We start from the raw sequence: 16,004 nt of genomic DNA, 5'->3' as shown, positions 1-16,004 counted from the left end.
CCATTCTCTGGCCTTGACCTGTTGATATGCCAGGACATTCAATACAGTTATCATATTCCTTGATGTGCTACTTTCTTCCTGGTCTCTTGTCCTTTGGTTGGCTTTTCTCTTTATTCTCCCTCTTAGTTTCTGTATTTATGTTTTCTTTTTTGTTTACCTCTGGAACACATCCCCCTGCCACTGAGTCTGAATCATCTGTCTCACACTCATTTAAAAAGTATTATAAAGTACTCACATTCTCGTTCTCACAGAGTGGGCCTTGACTAGTATATTTGAGGAGTTGGAAATTGCTGGCCATGTCAACCAGGGTTGCCAGTATGGAGGTCTGCAGTTCCTTGAGAAACCTAGCAATGTTCTGCCTGTTAGCTCTCAATGAGTGTTCTCAGTGGTGGGATGACATGTCGGTCTGTAACATCCCTATTCCCACACTTAAAAGACACAGACAACTGCATCTATAGTATTCGATAAATTAATTTATTATTGTATTCCTTGTTCATTCAACAGACAGAATCTCTGTGTGTAATATTTCTTTCATAAGATTAGAAGAAAGTTGTTAATGTTTCTGCCCATTTTGTGACATCATTGATTTGGAGGAAGCAGGCTGCTTAAAATAGCATTAGCGCTAGATTCCCCATCAATTCAGTATAAACAGACAGAATATGTAATTGACATTAACTCTATACCTACCAATTATAACTTATTTTTATTTACATGCAGTGACATAGTTTGATTTACACAAAATGAAATAAGTATGGTGAAGATCTGGCTTAGAAAGTGCCTTATTATTTCTCTCAAATTGTTTAAAAAAGAAAACTGTGAAAACTAAAGAATATAGAGTTCTATTTGCGTATTACTCAGGACTCCTATTTTAACCATAGTACTTGAATAAGTCAAATAAACTATTCAGTGTGTAGATGTGGAGGAAAGAGGTATTGGTTATGTGATGGTTTAACCTTGTCAGTATACAGGTAGACGCTTGAAGAAATTCCCAGCAAGTATGTAATGGCCAACAGCGAGACTATCTGTCGTCATTACTGAAACTGATTGCAACAGACATGATCCAAGATCACTTCTTGCATATTAAGTCATTCAAAGAAACGTAAAGGGAAGTAAAGGATATGTGGCAAGCTCTCATTTTGATATTTTAACTAAAATCTGCAACTAAATGATCCAGGAGTAAAGTCATAATTGTGTTATAATCATTTACTTATTGATTAAATGCTGTATTAATGGAATCTTTTAGTACATGGGAATTTTGCATTGAAGTCAATGGGTGGAATGTTATCGAACTCTGAACAAGGCTGTCGAGAGCAGGAAACCTGGGAGAATTACAAGTATGGTCAAATGAGACCTTTCTTGTCACTGGAGCAATTAGTTGCATTTTCCAACAGATTTGTGATATTGTGAGGAAAGTCTCACGAAGGGAGCAAATCAGATGAGATACATATTGTTGGAGATTATTGCTCCTATCATTCCCATTAACACTGAATCTCATTTCATCTCATTATGCAGCTTCCTATCAGATCAAGATAGAAATTCCATGCCAAGAAATCCTGACATGAAAGTCAGTGAGTTTTGAGAAGATTTGTAGCTCAGGTTGAGGTTTTAGAGATAGGTTTGCTCGCTGAGCTGAAAGGTTTATTTCCAGACTTTTCGTTACCTTACTAGGTAACGTCTCCAGTGTTTATAATTCTATTGATAAATAGAAAGCAGGAATTTTCAGCATTGCTTCGCATGAGGTCCACTGAAGATGTTACCTAGTAAGGTAACGAAACGTCTGGAAATGAACCTTTCAGCTCAGCGAGCAAACCTACGTCCAAAATGAAAGTCGGTGCAGGCACCTGGCACACTTGCTCACTACTTGTTCCTCCAGACTGCTGTCTTAAATACCAGCACCAAGGTTTCAGGGCATGCTCCAGGGCACCAGCTGTTTGCTCCCTACCTTCACTGTCGCTGGCATCTGAGACATGACAGCCTCTATGCGCCATCGTGGCACGTCTCTTACCCATTCTCAGGATGCTTCGCCACCGAAAAACTGCACCTTAGGGCACACTGGCAACTATCATTGAAATGTTGCAAAGGCAGGAACCCTGCTCGCTTGGTCTCTTCATGCTCACTCACCTAGTGCCCACTTGGATGCTTGCAGTTTCCTTGCCCTGCCTTGCTGTGCCTTGTGGTGCATTGGCACTGGAACCAGAACCAGTCTGCTTCTCATTCTTGACAGTAGTGATCAATACAGGGAATAGGCACAGGCTGTAAGGTAAAGAATTACCTCAATCTCACACTTGGAGCATGGCATGTGCTTCAACCAAATGGCCAGATCTCAAAATCCATAGAGAGTAGTCACAGTCCAGTCGGGGGCAGGGCAGGGGGGGTGGGTGGGGAGTGGGGGCAGCTGTCAGTCTGCCTGTTGCAGTGCAGTAATTCCTGGCCAGTCCGGGAGCTTTGGAACAATCAGCTGGTTGCTTGAAGTGGTTACACTCAAGGGTTCCATCTCACAGCAGTCAATGCAGTCAACTGTGCAAACAGTCAGGAACTGCAAGAAGAGCAGCCAGGGGACTGGTCAGACAAGTACCGGACTTTCGATCAAGATGATGGAGGGATGGTGAGGTCTATCAATTGAGCTTTGGAATGGGGTGTGTGGGATTGGAAGGAGTGCCATTATAGCGATACCAGACTGTAATGACAGGGCTCATGTAGTATAGTTGGAGTCACAGTTCGATTGGGTCTTGAGGTGTGGGAGCTCACAAGAGATTGGCTGTTCAGGGAGACAAAGATAGAACAGCCTCTTTGCAGGGGTGGGGGGTGGGGGTGCTGCTTGATTTTCCACTTGTGAGTCCTTCATTTATTGTTAATATGCATCACTTCTGATATGAGTCACTTCACAGATAAATAGGCTACTTTGAGGAATACTTCCAACTTTGTGGGATTGAATAAGGATTAGATCTGTCAGGTGAGGGTTAAAATTGACAACTGTATCTATTTTATGTAGGTCATACAAAGACAAAAGCTGCACGCTTTTACTCAATTATTAAAACATGTTCTGCATGAGTGCAGTATTCAGATGGTGTTGGAGGTTGTTTCAGTTGTATAGTAAAAAAACCACAGGGAGCTTCCTGTTTTGACACAAAGGTTCTACATGTGTATCTGCAGTAAACAAACTGGAACGAGAGTTATGTGATTTCCTAGTCCTTCTGTTTTAAAATTGAGCTTACTTGGAACAAATACTAAGAATGGGGATTTTACTGTGCAGTACCAATTAAGATGAATATCTGCAAAGCAAACATTCATCCATTATTGCCTTGATGAAATAGAATCAGCTCAATCAACAGATGAGGGAAAGATTGCTAAGACTTGATGACATCATGTTACATGGCCTCTGCTCTCTGAATTTTAGATTAATCTTTTCTTCTTTGTTTAGTCTTTAGTCTATTTTTTTTAGATTAGATTCCCTGTGGAAACAGGCCCTTCAGCCCAACAAGTCCACATCGACCCTCCGAAGATCAACCCACCCAGACCCATACCCTTACATTTACCCCGACTAATGCACCTAACACTGCGGGCAATTTAGCATGGCCAATTCACCTGACCTGCACATCTTTGGGATGTGGGAGGAATTGCACAAACTCCACACAGACAGATGCCCCAGGCGGGAATTGAACCCAGGTCCCTGGTGCTGTGAGGCAGCAATGCTAACCACTGAGCCACCGTGCCTCTATTTTTCCTTTGATCATTATTTCAAAAGTAAATCTTGCACTACATTGAAGTCTGTCATGCAATTCAAGTCTGTCATTGAATTTTGCAAGTATGTGAGAGCTAGATATTCTGAAAGCAGGAACATGGATATTTGACTTGTTCTTCACACATGCTTGTTCTTTACTCATATGTGAGGAATAAGAAATTGATCAGGGAGAAGGTAGGGCTGATCAGGGATAGCGGAGGGAACTTATGCGTGGAGTCTGAGCAGATAGGGGAAGCCCGAAATGAGTTTTTTGCTTCAGTTTTCACCAAAGAAAGGGAACTTGTTGTAAATGAAAACTTAGAGGAGCTGGGATACAGTCTTGACCAGATCAAGATTGATGAGGTTGATGTGCTAGAAAGTTTGGAAAACATTAAGATTGATAAGTCCCCAGGGCCAGAACAGATTTATCCTAGGCTGCTCCAGGAAGCGAGAAAGGAGGTTGCTAAGCCACTGGTGAGGAAATTTGCCTTCTCACTCTCCACGGGAGTCGTACTGGAGGATTGAAAGGAGGTAAATGCTGTTCCTCTTTTCAAGAAGGGGAATAGGGAAATCCCTGGCAACTACAGACCAGTCAATCTTACATCTGTGGTCAGCAAAGTTTTGGAAATAATTCTGAGGGATAGGATTTATGACTAATTGGCAAAGCATAGTGTGATTAAAGGCAGTCAGCATGGCTTTGTGAGGGGCAGGTCATGCCTCACAAATCTTATTGAGTTCTTTGAGGAGGTGTCAAGACAGGTCAACGATGGTCGAGCAGTGGATGTGATGTATATGGACTTCTACAAGGCATTTGATAAGGTTTCCCCATGGTAGGCTCATTCATAAAGTCAGCAAGTATGGGATATACAGGGAGATTTGGCTATCTGGATTCAGAATTGGCTGGCTGACAGAAGGCAGAGAGTGGTTGTAGATGGGAAGTATTCTGCCTGGAGGTCAGTGTTGAGCGGGGTCCTGCAGGACTCTGTTCTTGGGCCTCTGTTCTTTTTAGTTTTTATAAATGACTTCGATGAGGAGGTTATGGGGTGTGTTAGTAAATTTGCAGATGACACTAAGGTTGGAGGTGTCGTTGATAGTATAGAGGGCTACTGCAGGCTGCAGCGTGGCATAAGATGCAGAGCTGGGCTGAAAAATGGCAGATGAAGTTCAACCTGGATAAATGCGAAGCGATGCATTTTGGAAGGTCGAACTCGAATGATGAATATAGGATTAAAGACAGGATTCTTGGCAGTGTGGAGGAACAGAGGGATCTGGGTGTGCAAGAACGTAGATCCTTCAAAGTTGCCACCCAAGTGGATAGGGTTGTTAAGAAAACACATAGAGTTTTGGCTTTCGTTAACGGGGGTATCGAGTTTAAGGGCTGAGAGGTTTTGCTGCAGCTCTACAAGTCCCTGGTTAGACCACACTTGGAATATTGTGTCCTCTGGTCGCCCTATTATAGGAAAGATACAGAGGCTTTGGAGACAGTGCAAAGAAGGTTTACCAGGATGCTACCTGGACTGGAGGGCTTGTCTTATGAAGAAAGGTTGACTAGGCTCAGACTTTTCTCTCTGGAGAGAAGGAGGAAGAGAGGAGACCTGATCGAGGTGTACAAAATAATGAGTGGAATAGATAGAGACAATAGCTAGAGACTTTTCCCCAGGACAGGATTGACTGGTACGAGAAGTCATAGTTTGAAGATATTAGGAGGAAGGTATAAAGGAGACGTCAGAGGTAGGTTCTTTAAGGAGAGAGTTGTGAATGCATGGAATGCGTTGCCAGCTGTGGTAGTGGAAGCAGAGTCACTGGGGACATTTAAGCGACTGCTGGACATGCACATGGATAACAGTGAGTTGAGGGGTGCTTAGGTTAAGTTATTATATTTTACATTAGGATTAAACCTCAGCACAACATCGTGGGCCAAAGGGCCTGTTCTGTGCTGTACTTTTCTATGTTCTATGCAGCATGGAAACAGGCCCTTTTCCATGCTGACCACGGTGCCCACTCAGCTAGTTCCAGGCACGCAATCAGAAAATAAAACAAACATAAAAACCTATGTAATTTATATATTAAAACTGATTGTAGTTGAGTTCAACTATTTTGCAATGACTACAGCAATAGGTTTAGTTCTGATTTCCATTGCAGTTCCACAACTGCCAACAATACTGAAAACTATAACAATGGGCAATCAACAATTTTGGAACTGGGTCCAACAGGGTATAAATTGCTTTATTGTGAAAGGCATTGTTACTGAGACTGACAGAGACCTTAATGTCAAGTATCACACCTTCAAGATCCAAAGTTAATCTTCTGCCTAAGTCTGTTGACAAAATCATATTAGGCAGTGCTTAACATAATACTGTAATCCTTTCAGACTCTAATAGAATATCTTTACCCAAGCATTTTCCATCATAAACATTATACATTTATGAATACATAAGTAGGACCTGAGGGCAACTTCTTCATGCAGAGGGTAGTACATATATGGAATAGGCAGCCAAAGAAAGTGGTTGAGGCAGGTACAATAAAAACATTTGGATAGGTACATGGATGGGAAGGGTTTGGAGGAATATGGATCAAATGCGGACAATTGGAACTGGCTGAGTGGGCACCATGGTCAGCATGGATCAGTTTGGGCTGAAGGGCCTGTTTCCATGCTGTATTACTCCATGACTCTATATAACACCTCCCCATTTCCATCTAGTCTCTGCTTTTACAAATACAGGCAGTCTTGAAGTTTCTCTGTCCTCCCAGCATGCTTTCTCCTGGGACTTAGATGCTTCTGGACTGCTGAATGGGTTTTACTAGAATCAAATCTCATTTGACTGTAATAAATCTACCAAAGATTCATAAGTATTCCAACGACAATTCTGTCTCTTTTAAATTCTGACTTTAAGGCTCCACCAAAATCACATATTTTCATCAATCAAAAGAAACCATTAACAAAAATATCTATGGAATTCCCTGGATGCCGAACTTTTCCTTTAAATCATGCTCTTCCAAGATTCGTATTATATAATGGCTTTCAGAATGAAATAAAAATTATCTGTTGCTTCTTTTACCCCTTGGAATACTGTAACCTCATCAACTATAGTCCCACACAAGTATAAATGTTTACTGTCTGATTTAGCTTATGGGTGCAACTCCAACAAAACTTGGGAATCCTGACATTGTCCAGATCAAAGCAACCTGTTTGATTGGCACCATATCCACAAACATTCAGTCCCTCCACCACCAAGGTTCAGCAGCAGCATTGTGTACTATCTACAAGATGCACTGCAGAAATTCATCAAGGATCCTTAGACAGCACCTTCCAAACCCATAACCACTGCTAGCTGGCAGGAAAGGCAAGGGCAGCAGATACATGGGAATACCACTATCAGCAAGTTCTGCTCAAGTGACTCACCATCTTGGCTTGGAAAGATATCATTATTCTTTTAGTGTTGCTGGGTCAAATCCGTCCCTTGTGGCATCATGAGTGTATGGACACTAATTGAATCGCAGCAGTTCATGAACTGTTCGGCACCACTAGAAATTGTCAACAAGAGGAACTTTATCCTCACGACAGTAAACAATATATAACCTCCTTAGGTGTATTAATTGTGTAAATCTTAAATTATCACTATTTCTATCTCACTCATATTTAATAGTTTTGTCACTTTAAATATTTCTCACACAAAGTTGACATTTCACTGTCAGTTCGCCACCATTTTCTCCAGCGCAATGAAGGATAGGAAATAAATATTGATCAAGCCAGCAATGTCCACATTTCTTGAATGAAGTCACCTTGTTACAAATTTCATCTGAGCTGTTAACAATAGGATAAAGCTCATATGTGATCTGAAGAAACGTACTTCTAAGATATTGTGACAAGAACCTGATTCTTAAAAGTGCCATTATTACCTATTACTTGAAGAAACAACAGGACCCATTTTTGCTCCCTGCAGGGCAAATAGGAATTATCATGTTTGATATAATAGCAGTCTTGTACTCATTCTGGGTTGGTACAGTGGTTCAGTAGTTAGTACTGCTGTTTCACAGTGCCAGGGACCTGGATTCAATTCCAGCCTATGTGCTGGAGAATTTCACATTGTTCTGTGTTGACGTGGGTTTCCTCCGGATGCTCCGGATTCCTCCCAAAGATGTGCAGGTTAGGTGGATTGGCCATGTTAAATTGCCTATAGTGTCCAGGGATGTGCAGGGTAGGTGGATTAGCCATGGGAAATGCAGGGTTACAGGGATGAGGTGGGTTTGGGTGGAATGCTCTTTGGAAAGTTGGTATGAACTTGATGGGCCAAATGGCCTGCTTCCACTCTGTAGGGATCTTATATCTCTGGAGAGGAGATCTCAGAGAGAAATATGACAGTATCAGTATTTGATAAAAACACAGAATTAGCAGCTTTGAGATGCTGATAGATTATGACTGCCATAAATTCAAATTCCTATTCAGTTAATCCAACATTATATTTAATTTCTTTGGTATTTAGACGTTTTCAAACCTGTAAAACAACGTACTAGAAAGAAATTGGCATGAATCTAATTATTAAGCAGCAACAATTTATTTTGTGGAAATTGAATCCTGAAATACAGTTGACAGATAGAGAAGAGCACATAATGTTAAATTGATACATTTTTAATAATTTAGAATCATTCACTCTGATTCAAATTCCCCAAAGTGCTACAAGTTCTGTTTTACAGCAGATTATCATTTAAACTGAGGGGCCAGCTCACAAGGGGTAAGTGAAATGTCAACTTTGTGTGAGAAATATTTAAAGTGACAAAACTATTAAATATGAGTGAGATCGAAATAGTGATAATTTAAGACTTACACAATTAATACGTTTAAGGAGGTTAAATATTGTTTACTGTTGTGAGGATAAAGTTCCTCTTGTTGACAATTTCTAGTAAAAGAATCAGTTTGAAAATAAAATCGAAATTCTATTTGATCCTTATGTTGAATTTTTAACAAGGTTATTCAATAGGAAGAATTTTATGCCCAGGTTTTCAGGGCTCAAGTGCCCTGAGGATAGTTGGTCTACAGCTGAGTGTGACAGAGAGACAGAATCTACCCCCAAGACCTTTATCTGTGTCACTTCTAGCTAATCACAAACAGCTCAAAAAAAAGCAGCCCAGTGCTAACTCTCAGTTCAGTTTTCCCTCTGTCACTGAGAAGATCTCTACTCTGCTCCATATTTGTACTCCTCATGGTAACATAGTTCAGAATAGCAGCTCAGCTGAGTGCGAGATTGAATTCGTCATCCAACACTCACTGAAACCATTGTATAGCAATTTTTAAAAAAGGCAATAGGCAACCTGTAGGAAAGGTAATGAAAAGTACAGGATAAAGTAAACCAACTTTTCAGCATGAAATTATATTGTCATCAATGGCCAAAATTAACGTGATTATCATTAACAGCTTGCTTTTTATTTATTTCTTTAGGGAGTTGAGGTGAAAACAGATTATGTTCCTTTGCTGAATTCTCTAGCTGCATATGGCTGGCAGTTAACCTGTGTGCTTCCTACTCCTATAATGAAAAGAGACAGGTAGGACATTTCATGGCATCTCAAGAGAAATTTCACCTTGGATGGGTATGCAAGGGCTATGAAAGGGCTATAAAAATCCATTTTTCTTGATATTTACTTGGATAGCTGCTTGATAACTTTTGTTTGGCTATTTTGCTTGAGTGATTTCACTACTACTTTCACTATTTTAATATTCAATTTGATGGTAATCAAATGGAAAAATGGTCCAGTACAAAATCCCATCTGTGAAGCATGATCAAAATGTGCATCTTTCATCAATTGCCACAAACATTCTAGTCTCGTCCAGAAAGTGATGACAATTACCAGTTGTTGCTCTTTCTGCTTTTTTTTGGAGTGAAAGAAGCAATGCCAGTAAGATTCATGTCAGTCTGACGTCATTTACATTTGCACTAACCATAACTATCTAGCTATTTTTGCAGATTGGCCACACCTCCCAAGTTTCTCTTAAGAGTACTGTCCGTACTTCCAGGGAGGTAAATTGTCCCTGCTGCAAGCTTTCTTTTGTTTATGGATTTGGAACATTTAAGACTGGATTGAATGTAATGAGAATCCCTCCTGTTCCACTGTGACGATGTCTTGAGGCCTCGGTGGGGAGTAAAGTAAGATCTTGTAGGAGAAAGACCTAAGTACACGTTTTCCTGTAGGTTTTTAAAGTTATAAAGTAACACATAAAGTCTATTCTTATAAATTGTACATACAGAACAACTTTGATTATCTGAACGAGACAGGCGGGGAGTATTTTGTTCGGACAACTGAGAGTTTGGATAACAGATTGTTCAAATAATGGGTAGTGCTTTTACAGGACCTTGAGATCTTGTTCGGATAATCTGAAATTAGGATAATTGATGTTCAGGTAATCGAGGTTGTTCTAGAGTTTTGGAGATGCAGTAAACTGCATTTTGTTTACTCAACAAGACCCAGCTCATTAGACTCTTGTACACACTAGATCATGTAAAATACTAACGAACTTAGATATTTAGGAAACAGTATGCTCAGCATGATTTCAACCCTGAAGGTGTCACAGTCAGTTAAGGTCACTAGGTCCCAAATCCTTTACCTTTATCTCTTTTGTGGAGCCTAAAGGCTGCACCACAATTTTCAGATATGGCCTTGAACACCATGCTATGGGTTGTATAGATCGGCAAGGAGATTTTTTTTTCCTCTCTGAACAGATAGAGAAGGAATCCCAGAGAATAAATAGAAATAATTGGAAGTGTGAGAGAAAATCGGTAACAAGAGTATGATTCCTCACTCCTGCAAGAAGTTTAGTGATCTCAATAGGGCAATAAAAGATAACTGGTGTACCACATTCCACATTGCAATCTAAATTCCCTCACGCTTTCACCAGTCTTGGTGACTATTTTGCTATATTCTCATCTGCCTCTATTGTTTATTGCTGAAAACAATTTGTGTGATGTTTTTCAATTAAGGGGTGATTTACGTAGTAATCCTTCCAATAGAGTGTATTACAATGAAGGAAATACAGCAGGTATCTGTAGAAGTTGTAGTGTTTAGGCACTGTGGGACATTCACTCCGTCTGTCTCCTGATACCACTAGCATTGTGGTCATTGATCTCACATGGTGAGATTTAATTCAGAAAAAAATACTTCTACATAGTGGTCACAAAAGCAGAAGAATCTTACAGATGGCCAGAGTTGTAGCTCTTTAGGCCAAAATAAATTAATCAAGTGAAGTGTATCCAACTGGGGAATAAGATGCCTGCACTGGATCCTTTCCATTCATTGCTATTTTGGCTCAAGGTTATGCTACCTAGGCCGATTGTTACTTTCTGCCAGGCCATTCTGGGGAATAGAGGTAGAAAGGAATTTACAAATATGAGGAAAATCTCCACCTGCAACAGGTTTATAAAGAATTTGTACAGTACAGGATCAGAGGTTATGTATACTTGTAACTGATGACAAATGGCTTCCAAATACATTTAATCTGTGGTTGATAGGTTTGGTTAGACGATATGAAAAGAGAATAAACAAAAAAGACTCATGTCTAATCTTCTGTGTTTTTCAGTGAAGGGGATCTTGCTACAAAACAGATTGTTTTCCTCCAGAGACCCTCACTACCCCACAAAGAAAAGAAAAAGGAATCAAAGGTAAATGGCCTTACATTCCTCTCTTTGTTTTCCTTGGCATCAAGTGTAACTTCACAAAGGATTTTCACAGCTGTATCATTCTATGTTAAACTATTTTAAAATATTAGCCTCAACCTATTTGTCCAGCATAGTTTTTCAATCAAGTTCCACACTCCCACATTGTTGAAGTGAGTCCGCATGAGAACGATCAAATTCTAATTGACTTGCATTTAAAGGGCCACTGTTTTCTCTACCCAGAGGGTGAACTGCAGCAGTATGTAGTCAATGGGATAACTTTATACAAAAGCAGTGACATGTTTCTCTGAATCCTCCCCTGAAAGGGCTGAAATTGTAGATGCCCATCAAACATATACTTACTTTGAGTGCACTGCTCCCAACTTTTGCTTTTCATTGTCCCCTCTCTCCTTTATTGTCATCAATCACTTTTCCCTCTCGTTACTGCCATCTATTCTCTTTTCTCAGTATATCTATCAATGATCATATTTCTCTTGAGTATCATCTTAGGGAAAATGGAACATAATGAAGCAGATAAGGAAGGGGTAAAAGTTGGGTTGTGAGCATCAATTTGTGGTGGATGGCTTAGCTGAAGAATTTGCTCCTTAAAGTGAAAAAGCTGATCAGAGTGTTACTCAACGTTATCCATTTTATACTCCCCTGATCCCTTTATTTGCTGCATGATGCGATATACTCTTAAATACTTTTGCAGATTTTAAAATTTTGTTGATTGTTATCATGTTTTTGATCAAGTGCAGGAAATATTTCTTGAGGTTACTATTTATAAGTGTGCTTTCTAAAAAAACTTTAGTTCTGATTTTGCTTTCGGTAATGAACAGTGGAGATTCTGTTCATAATTTATATCTCTCCCTGGAACTTTTAGATATATCTTTCATACACCTGACCTGCATTCTTCTGCTCTAAGATGGCAGGCAAATGATTCTAAGATGAGAGTCAATTTTATGGCAAAGTCAGTTTTAAAGGGATAGAATGTACGACAGATTTGAACTCCTTCCACCTGCACAAGGACTTGTGTTTGATATAAATATTATGGTGCCATAGAAGCCCAGCTATCCTCCATCCTACGTCAGTACAGCATTAAAGGAAACAGAGCTTTAAACAAATGTCCTGTAGGAAAACAAAATCAGAGAAAACTGACTGGAATATCTGAAAAGTACCACTTGAACTTAATTGAACAAATGGTGTTAAGCATTCTGTGTTTCTTCTGCTCAAGCTGTTATTAGTTATAGTATTGTCAAAAGTAAATTGAGCATGCAGTTAAGCATGTGGTGGACTGTTCAGAAATATTTAAATTGGATCTGTTTGAAATGCTTGTGTTCGCTGACTTTAGAAAGTTACACATTCTTTAATAATGACCATGCAAAAAAAATGCTACCTTGCTCTCTTGTGGTCACACACTATTTAGGGTTGCTTCATAGCTGGCTTCATAGGGAATGCGTAACTGCCGGTATCCCAAACGAAATAGGCAGGGAGTGCAGGACTTCCCAGAGGTTCCTGCTCAAAAACCAGTTTTCAGTTTATGATATTGATAAGGGTGATAGCTCCTTGGAGAGTACACCAATTCCCTGCCCATGACACCATGGCTGACCCAGCTGTACAGGAGGGGAGAAGGAAGAGTGCAAAGGTGGTACTGATAAGACTGGTAGGAGATTAAGTTAGGGGAACAGCAGACATTTCTGAGACCATCAACGTGACTCCAGGTTAGTCTGGGGCCTCCCTGGTTCATGGGTCAAGGATGTCACTGAGTAACTGAAGGACTTTCCTCCGGGGGAGTGAACAGTCAGAGGTTGTTGTCCACTTTGACCCTAATAACATAGGAGGGGGATAGCATCTTGCACTTTGAATTTAGGGAACTAGGTAGAAAATTCGCAAGGCAGACCTCTAAAGTAGTATACTCCGCTTTACTCCGAGTGCACCACATGCAAGTGGATAGGATCGGTGAATGTGTGGTTGCAGAGATGGTGCAGGAGGGAAGGCTTTAGATCCCTAGGACATCTTTCCTTTAATGTGATGCCCTTAGTTGTACACACTGCTCCAGCTGAGGTCTTATATCAGCTCATAATCACCTCCCTGTTTTTTTTTTTAGATTAGATTACTTACAGTGTGGAAACAGGCCCTTCGGCCCAACCAGTCCACACCGACCCGCCGAAGCGCACCCACCCATACCCCTACCCCTACCCCTACCCCTACATTTACCCCTGCATCTAACACTACGGGCAATTTAGCATGGCCAATTCACCTAACCTGCACATTTTTTTTGGATTGTGGGAGGAAACCGGAGCACCCGGAGGAAACCCACGCAGACACGGGGAGAATGTGCAAACTCCACACAGTCAGTCGCCTGAGGCGGGAACTGAACCCGGGTCTCTGGCGCTGTGAGGCAGCAGTGCTAACCACTGTGCCACCGTGCCGCCCACGGTTCTTGTACTCCATAGCCAAATTAGTAAAGCCAAAGACACTGTCTCCTTTATTGTCTGCTTTCTCCACTTATCCTGCCACTTTCAATGATTTGTACACATATACACCCAGATCCCTCTGCTCCTGTACCCCCTTTGGAATTGTAGCTCCTATATTATGATGCTTTTCAATGTTCTCCTTACCAAAGAGCATCACCTCACATTCCTCTGCATTGAACCTCAGCTGGCACCTATCTGCCTACTCCACCAACTTGTCAATGTCCTTTTGAAGTTCCACACTGTCATCCTTACAGTTTACAATTCTTCCAAGTCTTTTGTCATCTGTAAACTTTGAAATTGTACCCTACACACTGAGATCCAAGTCAATAATGTATAAGGTCGAGGGGAGATCTGATAGAAGTTTTCAAAATCATATGGTGTCTGGAAAGAGTGGACAGGGAGAAATTGTTGCCACCCTCAAAAAGGTCAAAAACGAGAGTTTTTCAAGTGTTTAGCAGAAGAAGCAAACATGTGGTGAGAAAAAAGCTTATTCAGACAGTAAGAGATCCAGGTTTGGAATGTGAAAGTGGAGGCAGGTTCAATTGAGGCATTCAGTGGGGCAAGTGATGATTATTTAAATAGATAGAATGTGTGGGTAATGGGGGAAAAAGCATAAGAAAGTGTTCAGAGAACTAATGCAGACATGAGAGGCTTCCTTCTCAACCGTAATAATTTCAGTAATTGTGTGAAATGTAGCTTGGAAACTAAACTGCAGACAACGCTGACATTAACTGAACACTGTTTTCTCCCTTGCCTCCAGAAAAAATCAATACAAGATGACAAATCAAGCAAGCAAGAAAAAAATTGCCTGAAAGATAAAAATGTCAAAGTTACTGTACAAGTAAAGAACTCTACAGGAGGTTCTAATGAAAATGAAAAACAAGAACAAAGTGTTGCAAAGAATGGTGACAAAGAAAGTGCTGAAAATGGAAAATCCTTAAAAACAGACGGGAACGAAAAGGAATGTACCCCTGAAGCCAAAGCAGTCCGAGAGTCTGCTTGTGTGACAAATACTGAAAGTGAGAAATGTATAGCAATGGGTGACGATATTGGTATATCAGAAAATATAGTCAAGGAGGCCAGTGACAACAATAATATTGTTGATAAGAAAGATGAACAGGAAGCATGTGAGGATAAATGTCAAGATGGTAAAATTAATGCAAGTGAGGGAGAGGCCAACAAAGCAAAAATAATTGCTCAAGTTAACTGTGAATGTGTTGACACCAGTCAGCAGGTTAGCAACATGCCAGCTTCTGAGATGGCAACCAAGACCCCAGAGGAAACAGGTATCTCCAACACAGAAATAACTAAGAAGGTCACTGAGGAACATGAGGACAACACTCCGGTACAAGTTGATGATGGTACAGTCACTGAATAAAGCAAAATTCAAGTTTGATAAATCTAGACAAAAGTCAAAAGGAAATGGTTCTGTGTTTTTCCCTATGGAGTATTCTTGCTAGCCAGATCTTAATATACTTTTTAATGTCAATATTGTGCCACACATCGTGCATGATGTCTCTCGCTCTCTCTCTCTGTCAGACATTTACATTTTGTAATTGAAGCAAAAGATATTGTAAGCTGACATGTTGCTTTTTTTAGTGATTCTGCAAATCATGGGCATGACTTACTAAAATTACTAATATGTTGAAATGTGCTGGAGATAAAATACCTTTTGTGTTGTTTCAAGTGAGGTAGTAACCTTGGCGGAGTTAATGCAATATCAAATACATTTTTATACAAAAATAAATTACTTTTGTTTAATTTTTTTTTACAAGATATTGAATTCCACTGTCATTTCATGTTGTTCTTCTAAATAAAGAATTTTCTTCGATAGGAATGTAATTTCAATGTTTGTATTTCAGGATGAATATAGTTTCAGTCTGTGCTGAGTTAAATAAACCAGCGTTAGGATCGGAGAAGATGCTGTAAAACCTCAGAACGCTCTGCTGGACTGTCATCAGGGCCCCTTAGCAGCAGTGGTATTTGGGTATTGTGGTCACCTCAAACTCTTTATTACTGAATAGATTGGTGCTCTCACTGGCTAGCCTCACAATGGAAGACAAACCTCAATAGCAAAGTACTGATAATCTATGCTGCCTGTGAAATTTTTATTTTATTCATTCACATGATGTGGGCATCACTGGCCAGACCAATATTAATTGC

At 40.3% G+C, this 16,004-nt stretch overlaps 1 protein-coding gene across 2 annotated transcripts in view; it reads left to right on the top strand.

Moving 5' to 3' along the window:
- LOC122549933 (raftlin-like) overlaps positions 1–15,672 on the top strand; it is a 103,378-nt gene extending 87,706 nt beyond the window's left edge. For both annotated transcript variants that reach the window (XM_087987267.1, XM_043690175.2), the window contains exons 8-10: positions 9,159–9,262; positions 11,289–11,370; positions 14,602–15,672. In XM_087987267.1, coding sequence (XP_087843393.1) covers positions 9,159–9,262; positions 11,289–11,370; positions 14,602–15,219 — 804 coding nt within the window. In that variant the 3' untranslated portion in view covers positions 15,220–15,672. The remainder of the gene's footprint in view (positions 1–9,158; positions 9,263–11,288; positions 11,371–14,601) is intronic.
- Positions 15,673–16,004: the final 332 nt, after the last annotated feature.

This window comes from Chiloscyllium plagiosum, unplaced genomic scaffold, assembly GCF_037043375.1.
Source record: "Chiloscyllium plagiosum isolate Xiang-an unplaced genomic scaffold, Cpla_swu_hap1 HiC_scaffold_5, whole genome shotgun sequence".
NCBI classification, from domain to species: Eukaryota; Metazoa; Chordata; class Chondrichthyes; order Orectolobiformes; family Hemiscylliidae; genus Chiloscyllium; species Chiloscyllium plagiosum.
Note: the sequence above shows the minus strand (reverse complement) of the source record. Positions and strands in the feature narration are given on the sequence as shown.